Below are 22640 nucleotides of genomic sequence, written 5' to 3'. Positions count from 1 at the left end.
TAAACCTTCTGGCTCACAGCTTTCTTAGGGTACTATTGACCCAAATGATTAAATAATCCAGATTTACAATTATTTTTTTACTTTTATTTTAATTAAAAGTTAAGGAGATTTTGGTGCCTACTATTTACAGCACAGGGGGCTGTGGTGATCAAGTGTAGCAGCTGAGGCAGCAGCCCTGATGCCCCCTTCACCAACACCGCACCTACCTTTTTATTGGAGCAGGTCCGGGGGGGCATATCACTAGTGCAGAGAACACTTGTTCTCTCTGAATGTTCTTCTCTCAGAAATTCTTAAAGTTACCAGAGGCAGCTTTTTGCTTCCCTTGGTAACTAGCCGCTCATTGGCACCTGAGGCAAAGTTCTCTTAATATTACTCATTTGAGAAATGACAAAGAGAAACATATCCATAAACATATCTAGCCGATAGATTAGAAAGCTTCAAGATAAAATTGGATGCCTTCTTAGGGCGAAGAAGCAAGCGGTGCAATTTACTCCTAGTATAAAGCTGATCCAGGGACTGATCTGAGCAGCTAGGTAGGCCTTGTTTAGGCAAAAAGGCTTAACTTATTATATAAACACAAACACATATATGTGTGTGTGTAATATGTGTGTGTGTGTGTGTAATATGTGTGTGTGTGTATAATGTGTGTGTGTGTATAATGTGTGTGTGTGTATAATGTGTGTGTGTGTGTATAATGTGTGTGTGTGTGTGTGTGTGTGTGTAATGTGTGTGTGTAATGTGTGTGTGTAATGTGTGTGTGTGTAATGTGTGTAATGTGTGTGTGTAAGTGTGTGTGTGTGTGTGTGTGTGTGTGTGTGTGTGTGTGTGTAAGTGTGTGTATAAGGTGTGTGTGTGTATATATAAACAGACACATACATTACACATACTTAGGAATATACATATAAGAATATAAGAAATGTGTGAATACTGCATAAACTGGCATAAAGATTAAGAGAGCCATTGGCTGACATCTACCCGCTTTGCAATCCTTTAGTATATTCCCTTTTCAGCATTTCATACAAATAGGCCTTTAAAGCAGCGACAGGCCTGATTGAAGATAAAGGATGGCTTTATTAGAGAACTTGACTGCGGCAATAATTAGGAGTGAATGTTACCTGCAGAACGCGGTTGGAGGGGGAACTTGTGGTTACCATGGTAACCGGCAGAGCATTTAACAAGGAAACGTGAAAAGGACTGACAGGGTCTGAGCGACCCAGCTGACCTGCTTTATCTTATATCAGTGCAAATATATCATGAAACGCAGGGAGTCTCACGTCTCAGTGCTCTGAAATACACTAGTGGGTGCCCGAGCTAGAAGGTAATTTAGGGGCAGAGAAGCTTTCACCCCGTGGAGCCTGCTGGGCAGGATACATAGAGAGATGGTATTTGTCTTTCTTAGATAAATACATCATTAGGAGTATAAGTGATATTACTCAGCAGTATTAACCTGTCATTTTGCTGTAAGATCTCAGCAGGGTGAATATTTATAGCTTTAGGGCCCTTGTCATTCAGAGCTGAATTTGTCATTCACGATAAAATAATGTTATTAGTAGAACTATAAAGAATAACATTGTAGGGTTTGGCCCTGTCAGCATGCTACCAACATTCTAGGGGCTGTGATGATTTAAAGGAATACTAACAAAAAATATATACTGAAAGGGTTGTCTGCATTTAACTATATTATAATGTATTGCCACTTTTTACTAGTACAACATTGTTCATTAGCTTTAGGGCAATGATTAGTTGCCCTGCGATGGATCATCTTTACCATGGGAGACTAATCTCCTGCATATGTCTCTCCACCAGCAATAATGGGAATCACTAGTGGAGAAACATACACAGCTACTTTTCAAAGTAGCCCAACATTTCCTCGAGCGTCAACTTTCGGTTACTTTGCAAAGCCGAAGCGACGCACATGTTTCCCCACTAGCATTATTGCCGGTGGAGAAACATATGTAGGAGATTAGTCACCTATGATGGGGGAGATCTATCAGGGGGCGACTGATTGCCTAGTGTCATTGCCCTTGGGATTGGCAGTTGGCGGATAAGCACAGGCTGACAATCCGTCACTACGCTTAAAAATCTCCTAGTTGTGCCTGCACCCAAAAGCACTGAACCCGCACGCAGCCGATATCGAAATGTGAGACTTGCCGTTTGTTGGGGGATATCGGCTGTCTGCACTCACTGCTTCCTGGTGCAGGCACAACAAGATTTTTTTTTCTTAAGCGAAAAAGCAGATTGTCAGCCTGTGTTTACCTGCAGACTGACAATTTGCCCCATGTGCCCTTGCCCTTAAGGGCAGTGGCAGACTGGAAGATTAGTCACCTTGCAACAAATCTTCATGGTCGCGGGCAACTAATCTCCCTGCAATGCCATTCCACCGGCAAGAATGTAAATCGCTGGTGGGATGGCATATGCATTGCTACGATTCCTGAAAGTCACCCAAAGTTTCCTCTTAAGGCAACATTGGGCGACTTCCAGTTGAGCCAGGAACCTACTAGACACCGATATACAGTATAGAAATGCAACCAGTACACCCTTTACTTGGATATATGGCATGTAAAATAATTTGCTGGTAAAAAGTTGGCAAACACGGATATACAATAGAAGAAGCTTGGAGCTTTCTAAGAGCCAACCACACGGAGAAGAACTAATAATCCACAGCTCTCATTCCTGCTAATCAGATTTCTCAAGCATAGGACACAACGCCACACCACTATAAGTGTGGCACTAGCCTAATGCAGTCAGTCCTAATAATGCTCCTGCAATATAAAGTGGTAATCACAGGATGGAGTCACAAACCTTCTCAGAGTATATAGAAGGAGAGCTCATGGGATTCATGATGACCATAGAAGTTCCAGCGTGTGTATGAATCAGGTTAGCGCCGTATCGCTGCCGTAGTGTGTGTAGTACACTGGACTCATTGAGGTAGACCAGAGAAGCCAAGTCCTCCACTCGGTCATGCGATGGTGGATTTGCCTAAGAAGCAAAGGTAATTTTAATACAGATAAAGTTCCCTACATAAATACAGATCATTTCAGGTTCAAGAATGTTTTACTCTCCACATTCAGTCTATGCACTAAGAGTCCCCTGATGCTCATTCCTTATTTTGCAGGAAATGATTTCTGAATCAAACCAATATATTGCTTGGAGCAGAGGGTAAATCAGTCCTTTCCTACATACAGTTTAAGAATAAACAAAGAGTGGGGAGCCTGGAGTAGGATCAGAAACACAAAAGTATGATGTTTGCATTGAAGCTACCTTCCATAACCCTGACTATTCATACCTTTTCCACATCATCCTCGTCAACATCCAGTGTAGTCCCATCATGTTCCAGTCGGATTTTCAACTTTCCTTCAGGCAAATTGCTGCTCTCTGATTTTAGTTTATTTGCTGGGGTGAGACAGAAACACATCAGAAATAAAGTAGAAAACTAGAATAGTCTTTCATCATGTCTGACCTTGCAAGTGGAGATCTACACATCTAGATAGGTTGCCCCATTTGGCCACCTCTCATTGGGATGAACTGCTCACAGCCAACCTGAGAAGCATCTACCAGATATTAGTTAGACAGGCTGTCTCAGGAGCCCCATACACAGGCTGATAAGTTGTTGCGAGTATGGCAGAGTACGGCCAGCAAGACAACAGCATTCCTATTTCTGCTATATTTCTTCCCTATTAGGGCTGGAGTACATGGGGAGATTAGTCGCCGTGCGACAAATCTCCCTTGTCGCGGGCGACATATCTCCCAAAATGCCATCCCACTGGCTAGAATGTAAATTGTCGGTGGGATGGCATATTCCGCGCGGCAATTCGCTGATATCGCTGAAGTTGCCTTGAGAGACAACTTAGGCAATCGCAGCGCCGCGCATGCCATCCCACCGGCAATTTAGATTTTAGCCGGTGGGATGGCATTTCGGGGAGATTTGTCACGCGGCGACTAATCTCCCCATGTGCCACAGCCCTTAATGGCATGGGATCTATTATCTGGAAAGCTCAAGGACCTGGGGTATTCTGAATAAGGGCAAAGGGCACACAAGGCAGATTGTCAGCCTGCAGATAAGAGCACCCCTACGCTTACCGTTTGTTGGCAGATATTGGCACCTGGGCCAACTAGCCAACATGTTACTAGTACAAGGATGAAGGAAATCAGAAAAGTAGAATTTTTTGCTAAATAAATATATTTTATAGAAGATGCCATTTCCATATTTGAGAACTTTCTGGATAATAGGATCCCTTACAATAGTTAATATCAGCGCCAATTACCATTTTTTCCAACTTAAAAAAAAGCGTTGGGTGTTACTTATGACCTATGTTATAAAAAGCTGCTAACACATCACTTGTTATTTCAAGAGATATAAAATGGTCTTTTAATTACACAAATCTACAATAACATTTGGCACATGGAGCTAGACTGGAGTAGCACATTTTTGAAGAATACTAGAAAGGGGTCATAGGGTCTAAACTCTAAGGCAATGCAACTTCTTTTTATGGTGTATAATAATATGCAAATCCGGCACAAATGTTAATGCGCATAGGATAAGAAAATTGTGAGACTCATGGGATTTTCACATTACACAGAGCAGACTGGGAGTTACAGCTTGACAGCCAGAAGCCTGTGTTCTACAAGAAGTGTTTAGCTCTCAAGATGGCTTACTGATTGGACCTGTGTTCTACAAGAGGTGTTTAGCTCTCAGATGGCTTACTGATTGGACCTGTGTTCTACAAGAGGTGTTTAGCTCTCAGATGGCTTACGGGTTGGACCTGTGTTCTACAAGAGGTGTTTAGCTCTCAGATGGCTTACTGGTTGGACCTGTGTTCTACAAGAGGTGTTTAGCTTTCAGATGGTTTACGGCTTGGACCTGTGTTCTACAAGAGGAGTTTAGCTCTCAAATGGCTTGCTTAAAACATACCCAGGGAGAATCCATCTTTATGGGCCAGCCACACTTTTTCAGTCTCATACCAGTGCTGCTCTGCTGAGATCTGCTCTTCAGTTTTTGCCTGTAATGAAGAACACAAACATAAGCCTATGATTATTTAATAGTTACTGCTGCACTGGAGGGTAAGTAATGTAGCTACTGGGTGAGGAGAGATGAAACACACACATTACACAGGGTGACCTGCAAGATCAAGGCTATGCTTCCATGTTGGATGTTTTCCCAAAAAATGGTAACACGGAAAAACCACACAACCCATTAGAACTAGGGCCCTTTATAAATACACTTAAAGCCCTATGCACTGCGTCCATAAGGAAGTGGTTTCCAGGGACTGGTTTCCTCACATTCCTGTTTGGTTTATTAATATCACTGAATCAAAATGGCACCATAATGTTGCTTTCACTGCCCAAGGTGGTTGTGACCTTAATGGGTCCCATGAATCCCAGCACACAAACTTGGAACAGAAGATGAGGATGGGTGAATTTATGGAAATAAACAAGAGGCTTATTTCCTGATATGGAAAACAATGTTAAGCTGATTCCCAGAGGAATGGAGAAAAACTGTGGCTACAAAATGAGATCTGGATTACAGTAGGATAACCACCGTGAATAAGGTGAGCTACCTTACCCTTGAAAAAACAAAAAAAAAAAATATATAATGCAATTAGGTGAGTGAGGGTGGGGTTGAATCACCATTAGCCTAAGGTGGGTGGTGCAAATAGTACCTAAAAGTCAGGGGCTATAGTGATGAACATATAATTATAATTATGTATTTTGGTGTTGCTGGTCCTAGCATTCTGAAAAATGATTTCACAATCACAGAAAAACAAATGTGCAGTCAATTACAAAAAAACCAAACAAATAAATGGGGGAAACAGGTACTGTCACTGGCTGATCATGCTAATACAAGGCAAAAATACATGCTGCCTCTTTCAATTTAAAAAAAAAAGTTCTGCATTTCTCATATGGACCGTATAATCAGCAGTCAGATCACACAAACTGGTTTCCCCCAGGAGCACACACAGCAACAATACATGCAGATCAACCTGGGGTGGAACACTGGGTGACAATGAAGGGAAAGCTGCTGTATCGTCAGTGGGACCCTCCAAGGCAGACTAGCAAGTGATGGGAAGAAAATGTTTGGTTAATGGTTATTGGCGGTGACAAGCTCAATAATGGAAAGTAAATATCTGTAAGGATGTTAGAAGTACTTTTTTGTCACATAAAAGCACAAAGGCAAAGTGTATTCATACAGGACTAGGAACTGCAGGGTACATTCTATTATCCTTACGCATATCTTTTATTAGCCATACATTCACTCATTCACACACAAGGTCTGATCTTAGGGGGGTACCCCCATTTTTGCACATTTCATAATAATATATTATAATTCCTGGAGCTGGAATACTCTGGGCACTGTTTTAGCCATACAGAATAATAAAAAGTACAGGTTTTATTCATAGGATGTGTTTCTTTGGTTATTTCCATTATATTTGGTACACTTGTGTATTCTAAATACAGTCATGCCATGGGAAATGTACAGGCAGAAACAAATAGCCATTTAGAGGAACATCACAATTGCAAGCAGTTACAGTACTTGTGCATTGAAATTGTTCTTGAAATACACGTATTTACCTAACGCATTTAGATTTCTTAACTTCGAAATGACGATTTATCACTTCTAGACCAATGGGCAGTTAATTCAGCATTGGGGTACCCAGACGATACTGACATGGTGGCTATGTTTTGTGAACTTATGTCATTGTTTAATGTTGCAGTGCTGGACTCAAAGGACCAAAGAATGCAGAAGATGCCAGTATGTACTGATCAACAGTCACACCTGGACTGGTAGATTAGTCTACGTTTTTGGGCACCTCTAATCTAACAGATATCTTACAACTTATATCAGGGGTGAGCATCACAGCCAATGGACCTTCCACAGAGAAGCACAACAGTGTAATATCAGGAGCATGAGGGCCTGTGGCTGCTCTATTTGTGTTTTAAATAAAACTGGAATGTAAAAATACCTGGAGAACCCTGTTAAAAAGCCCTAGTATAATATGGACTTGCAGATCTCATGTGTTATAGATGTGCAAATATAACAAAGCAGGGTTTGGGACGGTTCCAACATTTTAAAATACATGTTCACATAAGATTAACTTGTATAGTATCTTTTTGGGGGGTAAACAGTTCTTTAAGCATGCACCTATTAATCTATACCAACCCTCTACAACACAGGGTCTTTTATTCATCTTTCAGTAAATGAAAAGTAAAGGGTAAGTTAAAAGTACTGCTGAGCCCCATCTTTTTAAGAGAGTATCACTTGGCATGTAGCATAGGGTTCCTGAGAGCATGCAAAGGGGGTGTTCATTCATGGGAAGATGAGAGGAGTGGGGCTGGGGCAGGAAGGAGATGTCAATAGAGCCTTACACTCCAGCATGACACACGGGCACAAACACCAGCCCAGATGTGCATAGAAGACGATGTTGGATTGCTAGAGGGATCTTGGGTGCATGGATACAGTACCTGGCTCTGGGGAAGAGAGGCTGCTGAGTCCAGCTATGATAGGCAGAGAGATGAGGGAAGAAAAAGCAAAGAGATAAGAAACACAGTATATAGCCGAGAAAAGGACAGAAAAGAACAAAACACAACTTAAGCAGAACCATGTTTGGTGCATTTCCAGCAAGATTGGCATCATCTTTAGCCAGAAGAACCCAAATGCCATAATAATGTATATAGTTTGTATATTCTTAAATTCAGCCATGGGCTGCCCAACCATAAAAATGGTAATCTTTAACCCAGTAGAAATGCCTGCCGGGTAATTGTGCCTCCACAGCCTTCTAGTTCAGTATTCCTACCAAGAATCACTGACACTTGCACATCATGAACACAAATAAAGGTGTTAGCTGGGTTAACTCAGCGCACACTAGCAGTTTCAGACACAGGCTCTGGCAATACAATTGGTTGTTGCTGTGAATACTCAAGAGAAACTGGGCCCAAAGAAAAACACAAGAAATAATAGAGAGCAATAGCATTCTCTTGAACACTATTCCACTCCAAAGTATTCTAAATTATTAAAGCTATTCTGTCTCTGATTAGTTGCCCAGGATTAATCTGCACTTCCATGGGCGACTAATCTCCCTGAAATGCTTTCCCACAGGTGATCATGTAAATCACTGGTGGGAAAATACATGCATCGCAGAATTCTTGCAAGGAATCTTTCGGCAACTTCGAAAGCAAAATGACACAAAGCAGTTGCTGCAACAGAGTAGCCACAGTGCACAACAACAGACACTTTAGGGCAGATACATTAGAAAATTGCACAAATAAGCCAGATGGTCGGCATAAAAACACCATTTAAGCATTGCAGGACTGTTCTCATGGTTAGAAATTGCAGATATATCTGTATAGGCTGGACAAAATTAAATCTTATTAAAAAAAATAGCAGGAGGAACCAGAGAGTTTGGTAAGCCCAGGGTTACAAGCTAAAACAAGCAGTTGTATGGGTGTAAGAGAAAAATATCAATATTTTATTTACAGATGCCATGAAGATCTTTTCCAGTCGTTTCTGAGCTTCCTCTGCCGGTGTCTGCTGGGAAACAGCACGGAGGGCCTAAAGGTCAAATTGGCATTAGTATTCAGGGAAGATGGCCATTCTCACATCCCACTTTACTCAATAAGACCCTAGCGGTATTTATACTTGTATCTCGTAGCGCGCCAATCAATTTCTCAGAGTTTCTAGCAAGTACCCAGGGATATAATTGTATAAACATCACGCGGTCACAGAACTCTTTCTCTTGCCCTTAAAGTTTACTTATTTGTCCGTTTGCTACTCAGCATGGGAGTAAAAACCGAGATAAATATAAAGCAGGGCTATACAGATACAAGTATGGCACACTGAACCCGCAAGCTCAACAGCAAACCAGTTAAATAAGGTCCTATTTACATTAAGATAAGTCTGCTGTGTATGAGATCCCTAGTTATTTTATTACAAGATTTTAATTTAAATTTACTTAATGTAGCAGTTTATTACTCATACACAGAGTATAATAATAATCATACAGGAAACTTAGTTCATGACAAGGATATATGACCCAACACAACCAGCCCTTCAGCAACAATTCCAAAACAAATCTCACAGAGCAAATATGCAGGCTCTCATCTTAATTAACCTTCTAGTTTTACTTTCAGCAGCAAATAGGCACTCCCAGATATCCTTCAGGCTGGCCCCCCCCCACCCAAAATATAGCCAAAATTGTGCCTCTGGGCATTTACCAGCGATAATTGCCCAAGGGGAACAAGCTGGAAAATATTGTGATATTCAAGCCCTCAAAATTTCCCTATGTTTCATGGCTATTAAATGACAGACTCTGCCCATAACTGTTTCGTTGTAGCGTTAATATGGGCACCCTGTTATTAATAAGGAGGTAACTGCTATTTTTATAAGAAAAAGGGGATCATTGTAAACCACAAACTAAGAGCCACATACATTATTATTTACATATAAGTGCAAATGAATTTGTACCAAAAAGAATATGTCTCCATAATTTGTGAAGCAATAGGTCCTGCCATCTTGTATTTAACATAACCATGGACTGAACTGCAGGGGGCCTTTAGCAAGTCACCCTTACTATCGTTATATGGGGGGGGGGGGGGGGGGATTTCTGCTTCTTCCAGGAAATCATCCACTGTGACATTAGCCATATATGTTTTCTTATAATATGGTTAAACATTAATGGTTACTGTTATTACCTAGGAACAAAATAATCATAAAGCCACCCTGACTGCAGGATTTAACCAGCCCCATTGCCCACAACATGAAGCTTCCATTTATACCAGATAGAAAAAAAACATCATCATGCTGGCATGTTCCTCTCACAGTGAGCAAATCTGTTATTTTTACAGACACACCTGTCCTGAAAGCTGACTGTCTTGCTCCTCAATGACAAGAGCTGGCAGATGCTCCTGTGTACCGGTGGGTACATTTTCGTTCTTCAAACACAGCTGTGAAGGTTTGGTAAACAATCGATATGGAATGTTAAGACACAAGGAACACTATGCCGATATTTTCCATACAGGAAAGTGAAAGCATGCACATTTTGGCTTTAGGGCTGCCTTTGGAGTATAAAGCTCCTCTGCCGTTCTGTGAAAGTGTTAAATTACAAAACGATTCAAAACCGAATGTGCAAAGGGTTGTGTCCTAGTGGGCAGGAATGGCCTCAGTTGTAGCATTTGAAAAAAAGTCACAAAACACTCATGCAGTTATCCCTAAGGTTCACTCTACCCACCAAACCTCTTTATGCTGAATGTGCCCTCTCATATTACAGAGAGCCAGGCAGTCTGGGAACCACTAAAAGTACTCTTGCCCTTTTCAAATCTCTTTTAAACCTATCATCCATAAGATGGTTTGTAAGAAAAGAAAAATTAAAATAAGCATTAGCTGCACATCTCCGGGATGATGGAATAAAATGGGAGTACAGAAATGTTACAGATACATATAGTTTCATGCAAAACCAAATAATCAACCAACCAAAACAGCAGTTCCCATAGTTAAATATCTCTCACCCACATCTATCCGTCCAGTTTTTTTCCTTTTTTTTTTTTTTTTTTTTAAAGCTGGCAATCATTGAAAAGCCCCTTGGAAACCAGAATAAGAAAAGTCTCACAGATATAGTGCAAATTAATTTACAAACCCCAAAAGGGTAGATGCGTCATGCACAGAGTAGCCAATATGTGAAACAAGCATCTCACTTGCACATGCAGAGGCCTGGTTAGGTTGTGCATGGGGGAATGAATACCTCTGCTAAAGGCCTCGAAGGCTTTTTGGTGATTGCACTGGATGATTCTGTGCATGGTTCTTTATGTAGTGGAAGCTTCTGCTCTTTAATGTCTTTTTCTTCAGCTGGAATGACACTGGTGAGGTTCTCTGGAGTTTTTACAGTTGGTGGAGCTGGAGGTGTTCCTTTTTCTGCTGCCTTTTCTTCCTTCTTTTCTGGAGGCTTAAATCGTGGTCTGTGCTCCTTCATTTTCCCTCTGGACATAAGACTAGTGAGACCTGCAGCTATGTCATCTTTGGTATTTTCCTTCTTCACCTCACTCTTTGGTTGAGTTGGTGTCTGTGGTAAAGGGGGCGGCTCACAAACTTTCTCAGCATTTTTATTATCTGTGGTTGGTCCCGGAGATTGAACTAAGCTCCTTCTGTTCCCTACCTCCTCTTGTGGCATGACTTTCCTTACCATCTTCTTAACCACCTTCACCACCTTCTTTTTAGTGACTCCAACAGCTTCTTCGGGAGAAGGTTCTGTAATGTTTTTGTCACTTCCTTTCCTGGGCATGGCACTACTTGTTTTCTCTTCAGACAACTTTACATCACCATTAAGTACTGGCTCTGGACTCCTTAATCCAAAAGGACTTTGCCTCGGTTCTGGGCTCTGAACTCTCAGGGGCCTTTGGGTTGGTTCAGGGCTTTTTGCTTTGAATGGGTTTTGAAGCAGTTGTGAATTCCTCGGAGATGCTGGTGTACTTAGGGACTGCTCACTCTCATTGCCTGATTCTGAGTTTTCAGACTATGTTTTAAAGATATACACATATTAATCCAATGATAAGACAATGCTAAGCACCAAAATATATTTATACAATACTGTCATTGTAACAATTAATAAGGAAATGCAATAAGTATTTCCACAGCCTTCCAGCAAGTTTCTGCCACTGCTGAGATCAGGGAGCAATTCTCTGGGTTTTCAACAACGAGAGATAAAGGACAAATAATTGCCTTCACAGCAAGTGTCAGACAATTTACCTATCAGTTATACATTAATTCTCATAATAAAATCAACCAGTGAATAAAGCACATTTCCCATAATCCTAACGGTTCAGTACTTACAGGTGATTTTCAAAATTTGTTGCATAATCTACCAAAGAAAACTTGCAGTGACAATATGCAGATAAAAAGCTATGCTACATCAAGGCACGTATCTTTCAAAGGCTGTAATGTCTTAACTGTTTTAATCTTGATCTACTGTGCAAACCATACCCCACTCTTTCTAACTACAGCTCTGCGGGATCCAAGGCTATCATGTACCCCCTTAAAGGCATCTCTGAGGCCATCACAGGCAATTCATGGCACCAAAACTGCACGGGCCCCCATACCTCTTTGGATGCCAACCTTTTATAATACCATGGCTTTCCAAGCACTCACCGTGCAAAAAGTTATCCACTAAACACATGAATAAAAGTGAGGCGGAATTCCCAAATTCCCTGAACAGACTTGCTCCAGAATTCCAGCTTTGGTTTTCTGTTAGCCACTCCCATTTCGCTGTTGCCATACTGACGATACATTAATGCTTTTGAAACACAAACCCCACAGCAAATAGTTAACTAGAACATTTACAATACTGTATAATGTTCCAGGTGGCTTCTAACTGCAGTCTGTTCTGGTAAAGACAATACTGACTGCAATGCAGTGCTAATGGGACGTTCTAGAACACATGCAGCATTAAAGATCCACAGGAACAGACATGCCGGTACAATAGAACACACACACAGGCCCGTAACATCAGCACAAGTTATGCAATGCTCACGTATTAACATTTAACAAAAATCATCCCATCTTTATATAAATCATCCCAGCCTGTACTACATTACACACCAAAGACATAGATTTATCACTGTCCTCTTCGCACAGAAGCAAAGTCACCCTTTATTCAAAGGCAAGTCCCGGTACCTTAAAAAGCCATTGCACAAGGCAGAGATCGGAGAGCACACCCTCCTCTTCGGGTCCCAGTTAGTAATACAACTGGAAAGAGATGTTGCAGGCTGCTCTGCAGCAGGATAAAGTGGGATGTGTTCTTCGTCAGGAAGCAAACATCAATGATATACCTGTCCCCAGAGAGCTCCTGCCCCAATGATTTAAAAGGGATAATCACAGTAAAATTAACATTTATCAGGTAGTGTAGACAATGGCAATTAACTCACCATCCAGTAGTTCTTCGTATTAAAGTTTTTTACTGCAGCTGTCAGCTTAGAAACTTATCGGATTCCCACAATGCCATTTACCCTAGCAACCCAAGCAACTCAAACAATTAAAAAAAAAAAATAACATTGAAATGAATGTTTTTTTAGTTTCCCAGCAAAGAGAATTTTAAACGTCAGGTTAGGTCATTGACGCACGCAAAATTTCTATATTGTTTTGGCTCTGGCGTTATAAAAACACGCATTCCTTAAAGGGGTAGGTCACCTTTACATTAACTTTTAGTATGTTTTAGAATGGCCAATACTTCAGTTGCTTTTCAGTTCAGTCTTCATTTTTTTTTTTCTTCGAGTTTAATGACTTATTTGCCTTTTTCTTCTGACTCTTTCTGGTTTTCAAAAAAAAAAAAAATCACTGACCTTCGGAAGTCAAAAAAGTTGTTTTCTGTAAGGCTATAATTTTATTGTTACTTTTTATTACATATCTTTCTATTCAGAACCTCTCCCAGGGCAGCATTTAGGTCTGCTGCCCCCCTAGGCCTGTAACTAAATAAGCCCCCCAGAGGGCTGCACGTGAGGTCACTTCTGCTACAAGCTATGTCACGCCCAGGGGAAAACGCTACTGGGGAGGGTCTTAATTTTTTATTTTACATTTTTTTAAATGTATTGATTTTATAGGAGGGCCACCCCAAGCTGCTGCCCTAAGAAGTGGCCCTCAAGTGCCTTTATATAAATATGGCTCTTACCTCTCCTATTCGCATTTCAGTTTTTCATTTAACTGCTACCTGGTTTCTAGGGTAATTTGAAACCTAGCAACCAAATACAAGCTTAAATTCCAAACCGGAGAGCTGCTGAACAAAAAGCTAAATAGTTAATAAAAAAAACAGAAAATAACAAGACCAATTGCATATTGTCTCAGAATATCAAGCTCTACATCATACAAAGTTAATTTTAAAGTGAACAACCCCTTTAATGCCCCCCTATACAGACATTACATACTTTAGAGGCAGCCAGTAGTATAAAAGAAAAAAAAAAAAAAAGTATAAAATTCAAAACCATAAAGAAATCATGCTCTCACCTTCTCCTATGTATTGTAGAATTCACTATAGCAATTTCAAGTAAAATGGAAATATCTTAAGCAGCTTTTAGCGTTTCTATTCTACACTGAAAGTGCAGGGCAGGAACAACTTTCTTTTCCTCAATACAGGGGAACCCATAAAGGAAATATACCAAGACAAAGAAACAATAAATACAAGTTTGAAATATCTCTTCTAACCACTCCAATGCCATCAGAGAGCAGAGGCAGGCACAAGACAGTATATTAGCACTTGAATCCTGGTTGAAAGCCCAAAGAAATGCTGTGATCTCAGAACATGAATGCAGTTCAGGCATAAGGAGAGCAGAGAATTTATGAACCCATTTTGCTTAACCCTTCAGCTAAACACATGGCAAAACTTACTCCTCCACTTGGGGAAATACCGTTTTTCTTTTTAGATGGTTTGTCTTCTTCCTTAACCTAAAATTTTAAATAAACAAGGAGGCAGGGCGTCATTTTACTTGGTATAATAAGAACTTTACAGGAACAGTACAGGCCAGAGAAACCCAGATTAACCCCATACCCTTCTAAAGTCTCCGTTCTACTTGGGATACACTAAAATTTGCCAAATTTTAGTTAAAGAAAAACCAAAGCTTATCAAGTAAGGTTAGGTTTTAGGCTTCTGTACCAGCCCAAGGCAACCACAGCCCTTTAGCGGTTAGGATCTGTGCATTAGAAGATTCCCCCAGAAGCTCCCCATCTTTTCTGCCGATTCACTTCACATGCTCTGGGCTGCAGTTAGAGTGACCACCTGGCCAGTATTTGACAGGCCTAGCCAGTAAAACACCAAATTTACCGGCAACATACTAGCTGGCAAACTTGTAATACCCTACAATCCCTCCCTTTACTCACCGTCTCCACAACCTTTATAAGAACATGTCTACCTCCACTCTGCCCATTTCCCCACCTCTTTCCCACTTACCCCCTTTTTCCCTACCCCCTATTTCCCCTCCCCACCAGCTCATTTCCCTGCCTCGTCTGCCCATTTCTTCACCACACCCCCAAAGTGCCCTCGCTGCCACCACCCGGCTCAGAAAGCAATGTATTCTACACCAGAATTAAATAATCAGCCCTGCAGCATTATCTACATGGCTGAGCTTAGCTTCTTAACAGCTGCCCAGAACATACTGATCACATGACTGGCACTGTCACTGAAAGAATCCAAGATGGCGAGCTCCTGCAGAAAACTTTTAAGACCTGGATCATTTCTGTTATAAGGCTGCTGAATGTCTCTGCATTCAATATATAACGAACAGCATTTCTAGCCATTACTTTTTTTTTTTTTTTTTAGGTTTTAGTGCTTCTTTATGGACACTGACTAAATATATAGTTAGGAGGTTATTGCAGACACTGCCACTAAATTAATATTAGTACACTGCAGTAGTATCTACTGTTTAAGATCTTTCTAGCATTCTAAGAAAGGGGTTTCTTTAACGTATATATAAATATTAAAATCATGCAGGTGGTTATAGGAATACTGCAGGCGCCTTTCACACATAATGTCAGGTTGTTCGGGTATGAAGCTGAAGCTAATAAGATATGACTGGGATTTAACGACGGAAGGCATTTTTTTCTGAGCTCGAAGAACATATACCAGGGATTGGCAACCAGCAGACATCAACGTGTATATCTGGAAACGCTCTAGCATGTTGGGGGTGCTGGGAGCTGTGGTGCAACAACAGGCTTCAACTTTTGGTGGGATGCCAAGAGACGTAGAATCATCTGGAGGCCTCAGACTGCTCAACCCTGATATCAGCCAATTCAAGAAATTCCAAATTTTGAGCGAAAGTACAGGTATGGTACAAATGGCCACACAAAAGACCAGTCAAGGGTTTCATTTTTGTCCTTAAGTTATTTATGTTTAATAACAGGGCATTTGAGGCAGTCCGAGTGTTAGCATGGAAAAGCATGGCTTGGCATTAGGTTTGGATCCCTCTACATCATGACTTGCATACCTCCCAATGGTCCCCTTAAGAGCAGATTTCTTACTGTGGCCAGGAAGAATCAGGCGATGGCTTAAATGTTCTTTTGCAAAAATGAGATTTAGGGAGGTATAGGTTTAAATATATTGATTAAACCAATACTACCTCAGCCATCTTTAAAGGGTAACCCCAGCCAGGGCTTAAAATGAGCTTGATAAACACAGTTCTACAAGACAAACACACACACAGATTGCTGCAGAAAACAACACTTCCCTTCTGTTCCCAGAATGCAAAGCGTGAGGAGAATGCCATGGCAGCGCAGTCATGAGCTGATGAATCCTATACTGATTGGCTGAAGGAGAAAAAAAAATGTTGTTTTCAAAAGGTATTTAGGGATTTCTTGACTCTTTATACAGCCTGCAGATGAGTGTTAAGCAGTTAAGGTTCTTGGTGTTATATAAGGTAATGATAAATACATTAACAAAAAAATAAAAATTATATATATATATATATATATATATATATATATATATACATACACACACATATACATATTTATATATATACATATATTTCACACACACACAGATCAAGAGAAATTGCACAATCATAATTAAATAAAAGTAATTAATAAATTAAATTCTGTGTCTGGTTCTTACCCAAATGACAACTGGCTACCTTAGTATCAATAATGCAGAGGCTATGTACAGGTTACTGATGGAAACTAATTACGGATAAGACACTGCAGGTATGGGACTTGTTATTCAGAATGCTGGAGACCTGGGGTTTCCGTATAAGGGGTTTTAGTAATTGTGATCAATTAGGATTGCCACCTCCGCCGGCTTTAGTCCCCGGGCAGGGGTGGGCAGTGATGTCACAGGGGCGGGGCTTTGGCACCACTGGCCTATCTCCACGTCAGTCTCAGCCAGCACCGGATTTCAAGTCCAGGCGCCCCTAGGCTACCCCCTATTTAACCCCCCCCCACACACACACACACGCGCAAACCAATATCCCCCCCCGCGCGCCATACGAAGCAGTGGGGAGAAGTCCCCATCGCACCGTAGGGGAACAAAATGTCAAAATTTGTTGCATGCGGCCCCAGGTCCGGGCCTTTGTGGCCTCGCCATAAATCCGGGCCTGGTCTCAGCGTGCCCTGTCTGGTTTTCCCAATTAGGAAAATCGGGCAGGAGGATTTGCAGGGGAATGCAAGACAACTGGCACTTGAATTAAAGTAGAACTGCAGGTTAAAAAAAAAATGAGGTGAGTGGCCTGGGCCTGGTTGCACCACTCCAGGGTATTTTCTTCTAGAGTGCCACCATGCTGGACACTTGAAAATGAATGATGTTTCAATAAACTGTTGGTGTGTATATGGCCAGCTTAAATAACAAACCTAATGTTGATCTGCACTCGCATAGATGAGAACCCAAAGCCATCTGTTTGGCCACAGTATGAGGTCAGATGGCTAGTAGGTACCTTCTTACTTCCTGCAGATTGAGTAAAACAAAACAGCTGGGACTAAGAGAAGACAGATACTGTAGAAACTGCAAGACTAAAAGTGATATGGATACAGTTCAACAATAGCTGGAGGGGTACAGGCAAGGCAGGGGTGGGCAAGGGTGTGTAACCCTCCAATGAAAATGCAGCCATATTGTCTATTCTGTTTGCTTGAGGGCAATCATTCCCAACTATGGCAGGGCCCTCGGCTGCTCATTCCAGTTGAACTGCTCAGGATTATTAGCAGATCCTGACGGAGTGTGTCAGGCTACTAGAGATATGCCAAGCTCAGGACAGCCAGTTAGGAGATTAGTCCTTATCTGCCAGTGCAGGTGGCTCAGCTCTATTTAAAGGATACTGGATACAGACACAAGGGGGGGGGGGGGGGGGAGTTCAAGGGGAACTATCACAATTAACTATGTTCATTAGAATAGGCTTTAGTAAAGTATATCATTTAAATACATCAAATATAGCCTAAATTATTTCAGGTATTTAAAAGACTAGTGATTTTTTTTAAGTTATGTGGTTACATTTTGCTATTAGGGTATTATTAACACATCACAAAAACTAGAACCTAAAAGAATCAAGGGCTGTATTAACTCTTTTTAAGGAACAGGCTTGATGCACCTCTTGATAAGGCTACTGGCCATAGTGTCAGCCAGTCGTCCCCTTTAAAAGGGTTGTTCACCTTTGGGTTAACTTTGAGCATGACAGTGTGAGATTCTTTTTTTTAATTATTTACATTTTTGTTCTGCAGCTTTCCAGCTTTTCCAGTTTCAGCAGCTATCTGGTTGCTAGGGTTTAAATTACCTCAGCAACCAGGGAGTGGTTTGAACAAGAGACTGGTATATGAATATAGAGGGCTTGAATAGAAATGATCCCCCATTTGAAAGCTGGAATGAGTCAGAATAAAATAATTTAAAAACTATACAAAATAAATAATGAAGACCAGCTAAAAAGTTGCTTAGAATCGGCCATTATCTAATTGTTTTGCCTCCAATAAGGATTGATTATATCTTAGTTGGGATCAAGTACAAGGTACTGTTTTATTACTACAGAGAAAAAGGAAACCATTTTTAAAAATTAGAATTATTTGCTCATAATGGAGTCTATGGGAGAAGGCCTTTCTGATATTCGGAGCTTTCTGGATAACGGGTTTCTGGATAACAGATCCCATACCTGTACAAATTTTTTTTTTGTAAAAAGCCAATGTGAATTGGAAGGAAGGCTGTTACTCTACATTTTAAAAGGCACACTGGTTGGTTTTATTTACTTGGGGTTGAAGTCGAGCGGTTTTCCCAGCTAACCACATGATTTGCACCAGATCAGGGCATGCAGACAGTTTTAACCTGCTGATATCATGCAAGCAGATAGGGCATGGTTTATTCTAAAGTACATAAGCTGAGTTAGGAAGCAGATGCACTTCCACCCTTCCGGCCACTGACTCATTTCTGTAGTTCATTGCAAAACTCTTCTGTTTTAAACAGAGAAGTATGTCTGCCATCCCTACAACTACATAGCACTACTAGGGGGACTACAACTATTACATTTAGTCACTTAAACTTCCCCTAGTGTCAAACATTAAACCTCAAATGTAAACAGAGTGGGGACACTGTGCCCAAGTAGCATTGTGTATTGGATTGTTATAATTATCAGTGCATTATCAGAATAAATATGATAACCCAGGCACGGTAGGTCTGTAGGAGCAGACACTGCCAGGAGTGTAGCACTATAAAAGGCATAATCTTGACCCGAAACAAATCCTGGATTTGGTGCATCCCTATTTAACAGGCAGAATACATTTTTCAACACATTGTACTCCTGTTTAGGGAGTAAATGCCGCACTCACAGGACTTAATACAAAAAAAAGAATTTGTTTATTTCAAACGTCAATCTAGGATTATTTTTTTGTATTAAGTGAGTGCGGCATTTACTTTTTGCATGCTAGATTTTTGTTTCTAATACTGCACCCAGGCCAACGTACACTGCACCAGACGGGAGTGCCTGTTGCCTTGGACTTATATATATATATATATATATATATATTTATAAATTCATAAAATTAGTATATAAAGCCAGTTCTTCAGATGTTGTACAACTTAGTGTGTCAATGGGATTCTGCAAGTTGTATTTCAACAACATCTCAAGACCTGTGCTTGACACCACACACAATATAGAATCTAACCTCAGAGACAACCAGAAAACATATGCACTGAGTCGAGACACTCAATGCTTTTTACAAAGAAAATTTGAAAATGCCATTGTATGCCGAGTATGCCATCCCACCGGCGATTTACATTCTAGCTGGTGGGATGGCATTTCGGGGAGATTTGTCACTCGGCGATTAATCTCGCCGTCTGTCACAGCCCTTATACAATATGTTTCAGACAATTTACACCATAACACCTATGAATATTTTGTACATATATTCTAATACACTCAGGAAGGAAATATAAACTGGAATGCAAATGAATAACATGTATAGAGGTATGGTATCTATTATAGAGAAAGCCCAAAATAAAGGCAAAGCCATTCCTGTACTGTCTAAATCATCATTGTATTAATAATTGCCTGATTTACTGTACATCTATAAGAAGACAATACATATACTGGATGTTACTAACTCAGCATAAATCTGTGTACCAGTACAATTGCGATAGTTTCTGCTACCCTACAGCGCATTCATTTTAGGCAGAAAATGTTAGGTCTCCAGCATTCTGCATATTAAAGCCCATACCTCTGTATAGAAGAATCTTCAGTTTAATTAGCAATTCGGAGGTTTTCTTGTTTGGTAATGAACAGATATCTTCCCAGCATTGAGCGTAATAGGTTACATGCGGGATAAATAAATACGCTAGGTATAAAGGCCTCCCATATATAACATTCTCCTCTAGATGCCTGCAGTCAGGCCTGCAATATAGATCAAGACCGGCAGCTAAGAATAGACCAGGTAGGCGAGCTGGGCCTGATTAGCAGTCTGACTGCCAAGCACACCATGGAAATATCTATATATCTACACTCCTGTTACAGGGCAGCGAGAAGTTTCCCAAATGACAGGGTGGGTGCTCTGGGGGCGTTCAGAGTACAGAGCTGGCCAGAGACGAGTTTTCACCTTACCGCAGCCGGGGAATAGGAACCTTAGAGAACCAGAGCCGGTGAGAGAACCGATAGAGAGAGACAGAGAGGAGGAAGAGTATTCCGGCAAGCAGAGCGAGACACTGAAATGTGAGAGGTGGCCCACCAGTCAGCTTCCCCAACGTTAGCATCACAGGACAGCTGCACTGATACAGACTTCCTAAATATAGCCCCGGAATGCCAGGGCAGGGGGGCTGAGGCACAATCTGCACTACAGTTGCCAACTTCCCTCAGCCTAGCCCACCTCAGCTTATCAGTAGCCACGGCCTGGAGACCCTCGAGCACAAGCCGGAGCACAAAGAGAAATGAGCCAGTTCAAGAGGGGCGCGAGGAGGAAGGAAACAGCTGGGGTAAGCCACTGGTTTTACCTTTGGAGGTGCCATGTCAGCCCGCTGTGATGGCGCGAGATGCCAGGCAAGCAGCCAATCACATCAAATACAGCGGTTAACCCTTCAATTACAAACCTTAGATCACTAATGCACAACATTACTTATACACTACTACTAGTGGTTCTTAAAAGGTTACACATATTGAAAAGGGTTTTAATCCTCACCGCCAAAAACACAATTTTGCTTTGTAATGGTTTAATTGTTATATGTAAATATAATTGCTGCTGAAAGCTGTATCAGCCTGCCTCTTTCTATTCTCTGCACTGAAAGCTGGCTACTGAAACAACACAGCAGAAGTCGGCTGATTATGAGACTTGAGAAGGTATATGCAAGTCTGAATTTTGCTACATTGTTTTGAGAGGTAGAACCCACTGTGCAGCAGCAATGACATTTTACAAATGATTACTGAAATGGTTTATTGAATATTTATTGAAAAGTTGGTACGAACAACAATTTCTAAAATTAGACAAGGATTTGGGGGGGTTACATCTCTTAACATAAAATCCATAACTCCCAGTGTTACGCCCAAGTCTCTGAGAAACAGTCTTCCAACTTTACAGAACTACAACTGTCAATCCCTTAAGGACAAATGAACAGCAAAATACATTATCCTTTAAAAAGGCTTGTTTTCAAATTCAAGATGTGGGGCTTATTTAGGAACACTCTTTTTTACTGTTCTCCTAGTTTGTTGCTTAACTGGGGGGGGGGGTGAAGTTAAAAGTTGTAGTTCAACAACAGATGGTGATGCACAGGTGGAAGGAAGATACAGTCGACACAGTACCCTTTGCTATCCAACTTGCTGGGGGGGGGAACTCTCACTTGCTGAGTAACAGATGGCAGCCTGCCTCCTAAAATGAAAGTAAGGAGCTGCAGTTACTGTTTTTTTACAATCAGGGATGATAAGAACCTTATAAATACCTTGGGTCTGACCAGGCATCTCCAGATTTGGTCGGGCAGTTTGGATAATTTCAGCCATAGTGCCAAAGCAGCTGGGTATATTTGGCCAGTCAGGGGGCGCCTGTTTGGACCAATAATTCTGGTATCCCAGCACAACAAGGGTTAATCGGTTCTACCAAACAATTTCTGTCGGTCTTCTGAAATGAAAGTGCAGCTAAAGTATAGACTATACATATGTAGGTTCATATACTTGTCTGAGCCGTGACGCATAAGGGAAAGAACGGCAGATACGGGGGCTGTGCCACTACAGTTAGAGGGTAGGCCATATCTGCACACAGGACAGCACCAGTATGTACATTTCCAGTATGTACGTAACCTACACAATGTGCATTTCCTCCCCCCCCACCCCATTTTCACACTGTTACTCCCCCACCAACACTTGTGCAACACAAATGTATTCCATTCCCCCACATGCTGGTACATGTCATGCAGTGGCCATGGGCTTCCTTTCAGGCTTACTATCACTTTAAGCACAGTAGGTGCATTTATCCTGGGGGAGAAAATACGAATCCGCTGCCTTTCGCCCTGACAATCACCGTCTGCTACAGACCTGGCATCCACCTGTCAGTGAACAATGGGCAAATCTCGGTGCAAAAAACATACAAGTATTTTTGCAGGCAAATCTGCCCCATTTGCAGACTGAAGGCTGCAGACCTGCACTTTTGCCCCAACCACGCCTAGTATGGAATAGCTGTAAGAAAGATGGGGCAAAGTTTAATGTCACGGTTTGTTTTGAATGTTCAG

The 22640-nt window shown here is 41.3% G+C and overlaps 2 protein-coding genes and 1 pseudogene across 2 annotated transcripts in view; 1 reads left to right on the top strand and 2 right to left on the bottom strand.

Annotated features, from left to right (window-relative positions):
• The window catches only part of LOC100492388, a 262674-nt pseudogene that overhangs the window by 135878 nt on the left and 104156 nt on the right, over nucleotides 1-22640 (bottom strand).
• Nucleotides 15272-22640, bottom strand: part of myo18a (myosin XVIIIA) — a 56914-nt gene continuing 49545 nt past the window's right edge. The window contains 1 exon segment of the mRNA NM_001016030.2: nucleotides 15272-16273. Within this exon segment, the coding sequence (NP_001016030.1) occupies nucleotides 16244-16273 (30 nt within the window). The 3' untranslated portion in view covers nucleotides 15272-16243.
• Nucleotides 20727-22640, top strand: part of LOC100038306 (uncharacterized loc100038306) — a 68786-nt gene continuing 66872 nt past the window's right edge. Inside the window, exon 1 of the mRNA XM_012956244.3 lies at nucleotides 20727-20900. The gene's annotated coding sequence lies outside the window, so the exon portion shown is untranslated. The remainder of the gene's footprint in view (nucleotides 20901-22640) is intronic.

Source organism: Xenopus tropicalis, chromosome 2, assembly GCF_000004195.4.
Source record: "Xenopus tropicalis strain Nigerian chromosome 2, UCB_Xtro_10.0, whole genome shotgun sequence".
NCBI lineage: Eukaryota > Metazoa > Chordata > Amphibia > Anura > Pipidae > Xenopus > Xenopus tropicalis.
The sequence above is the reverse complement of the archived record's forward strand: the minus strand, read 5'-3'. Positions and strand labels throughout refer to the sequence as shown.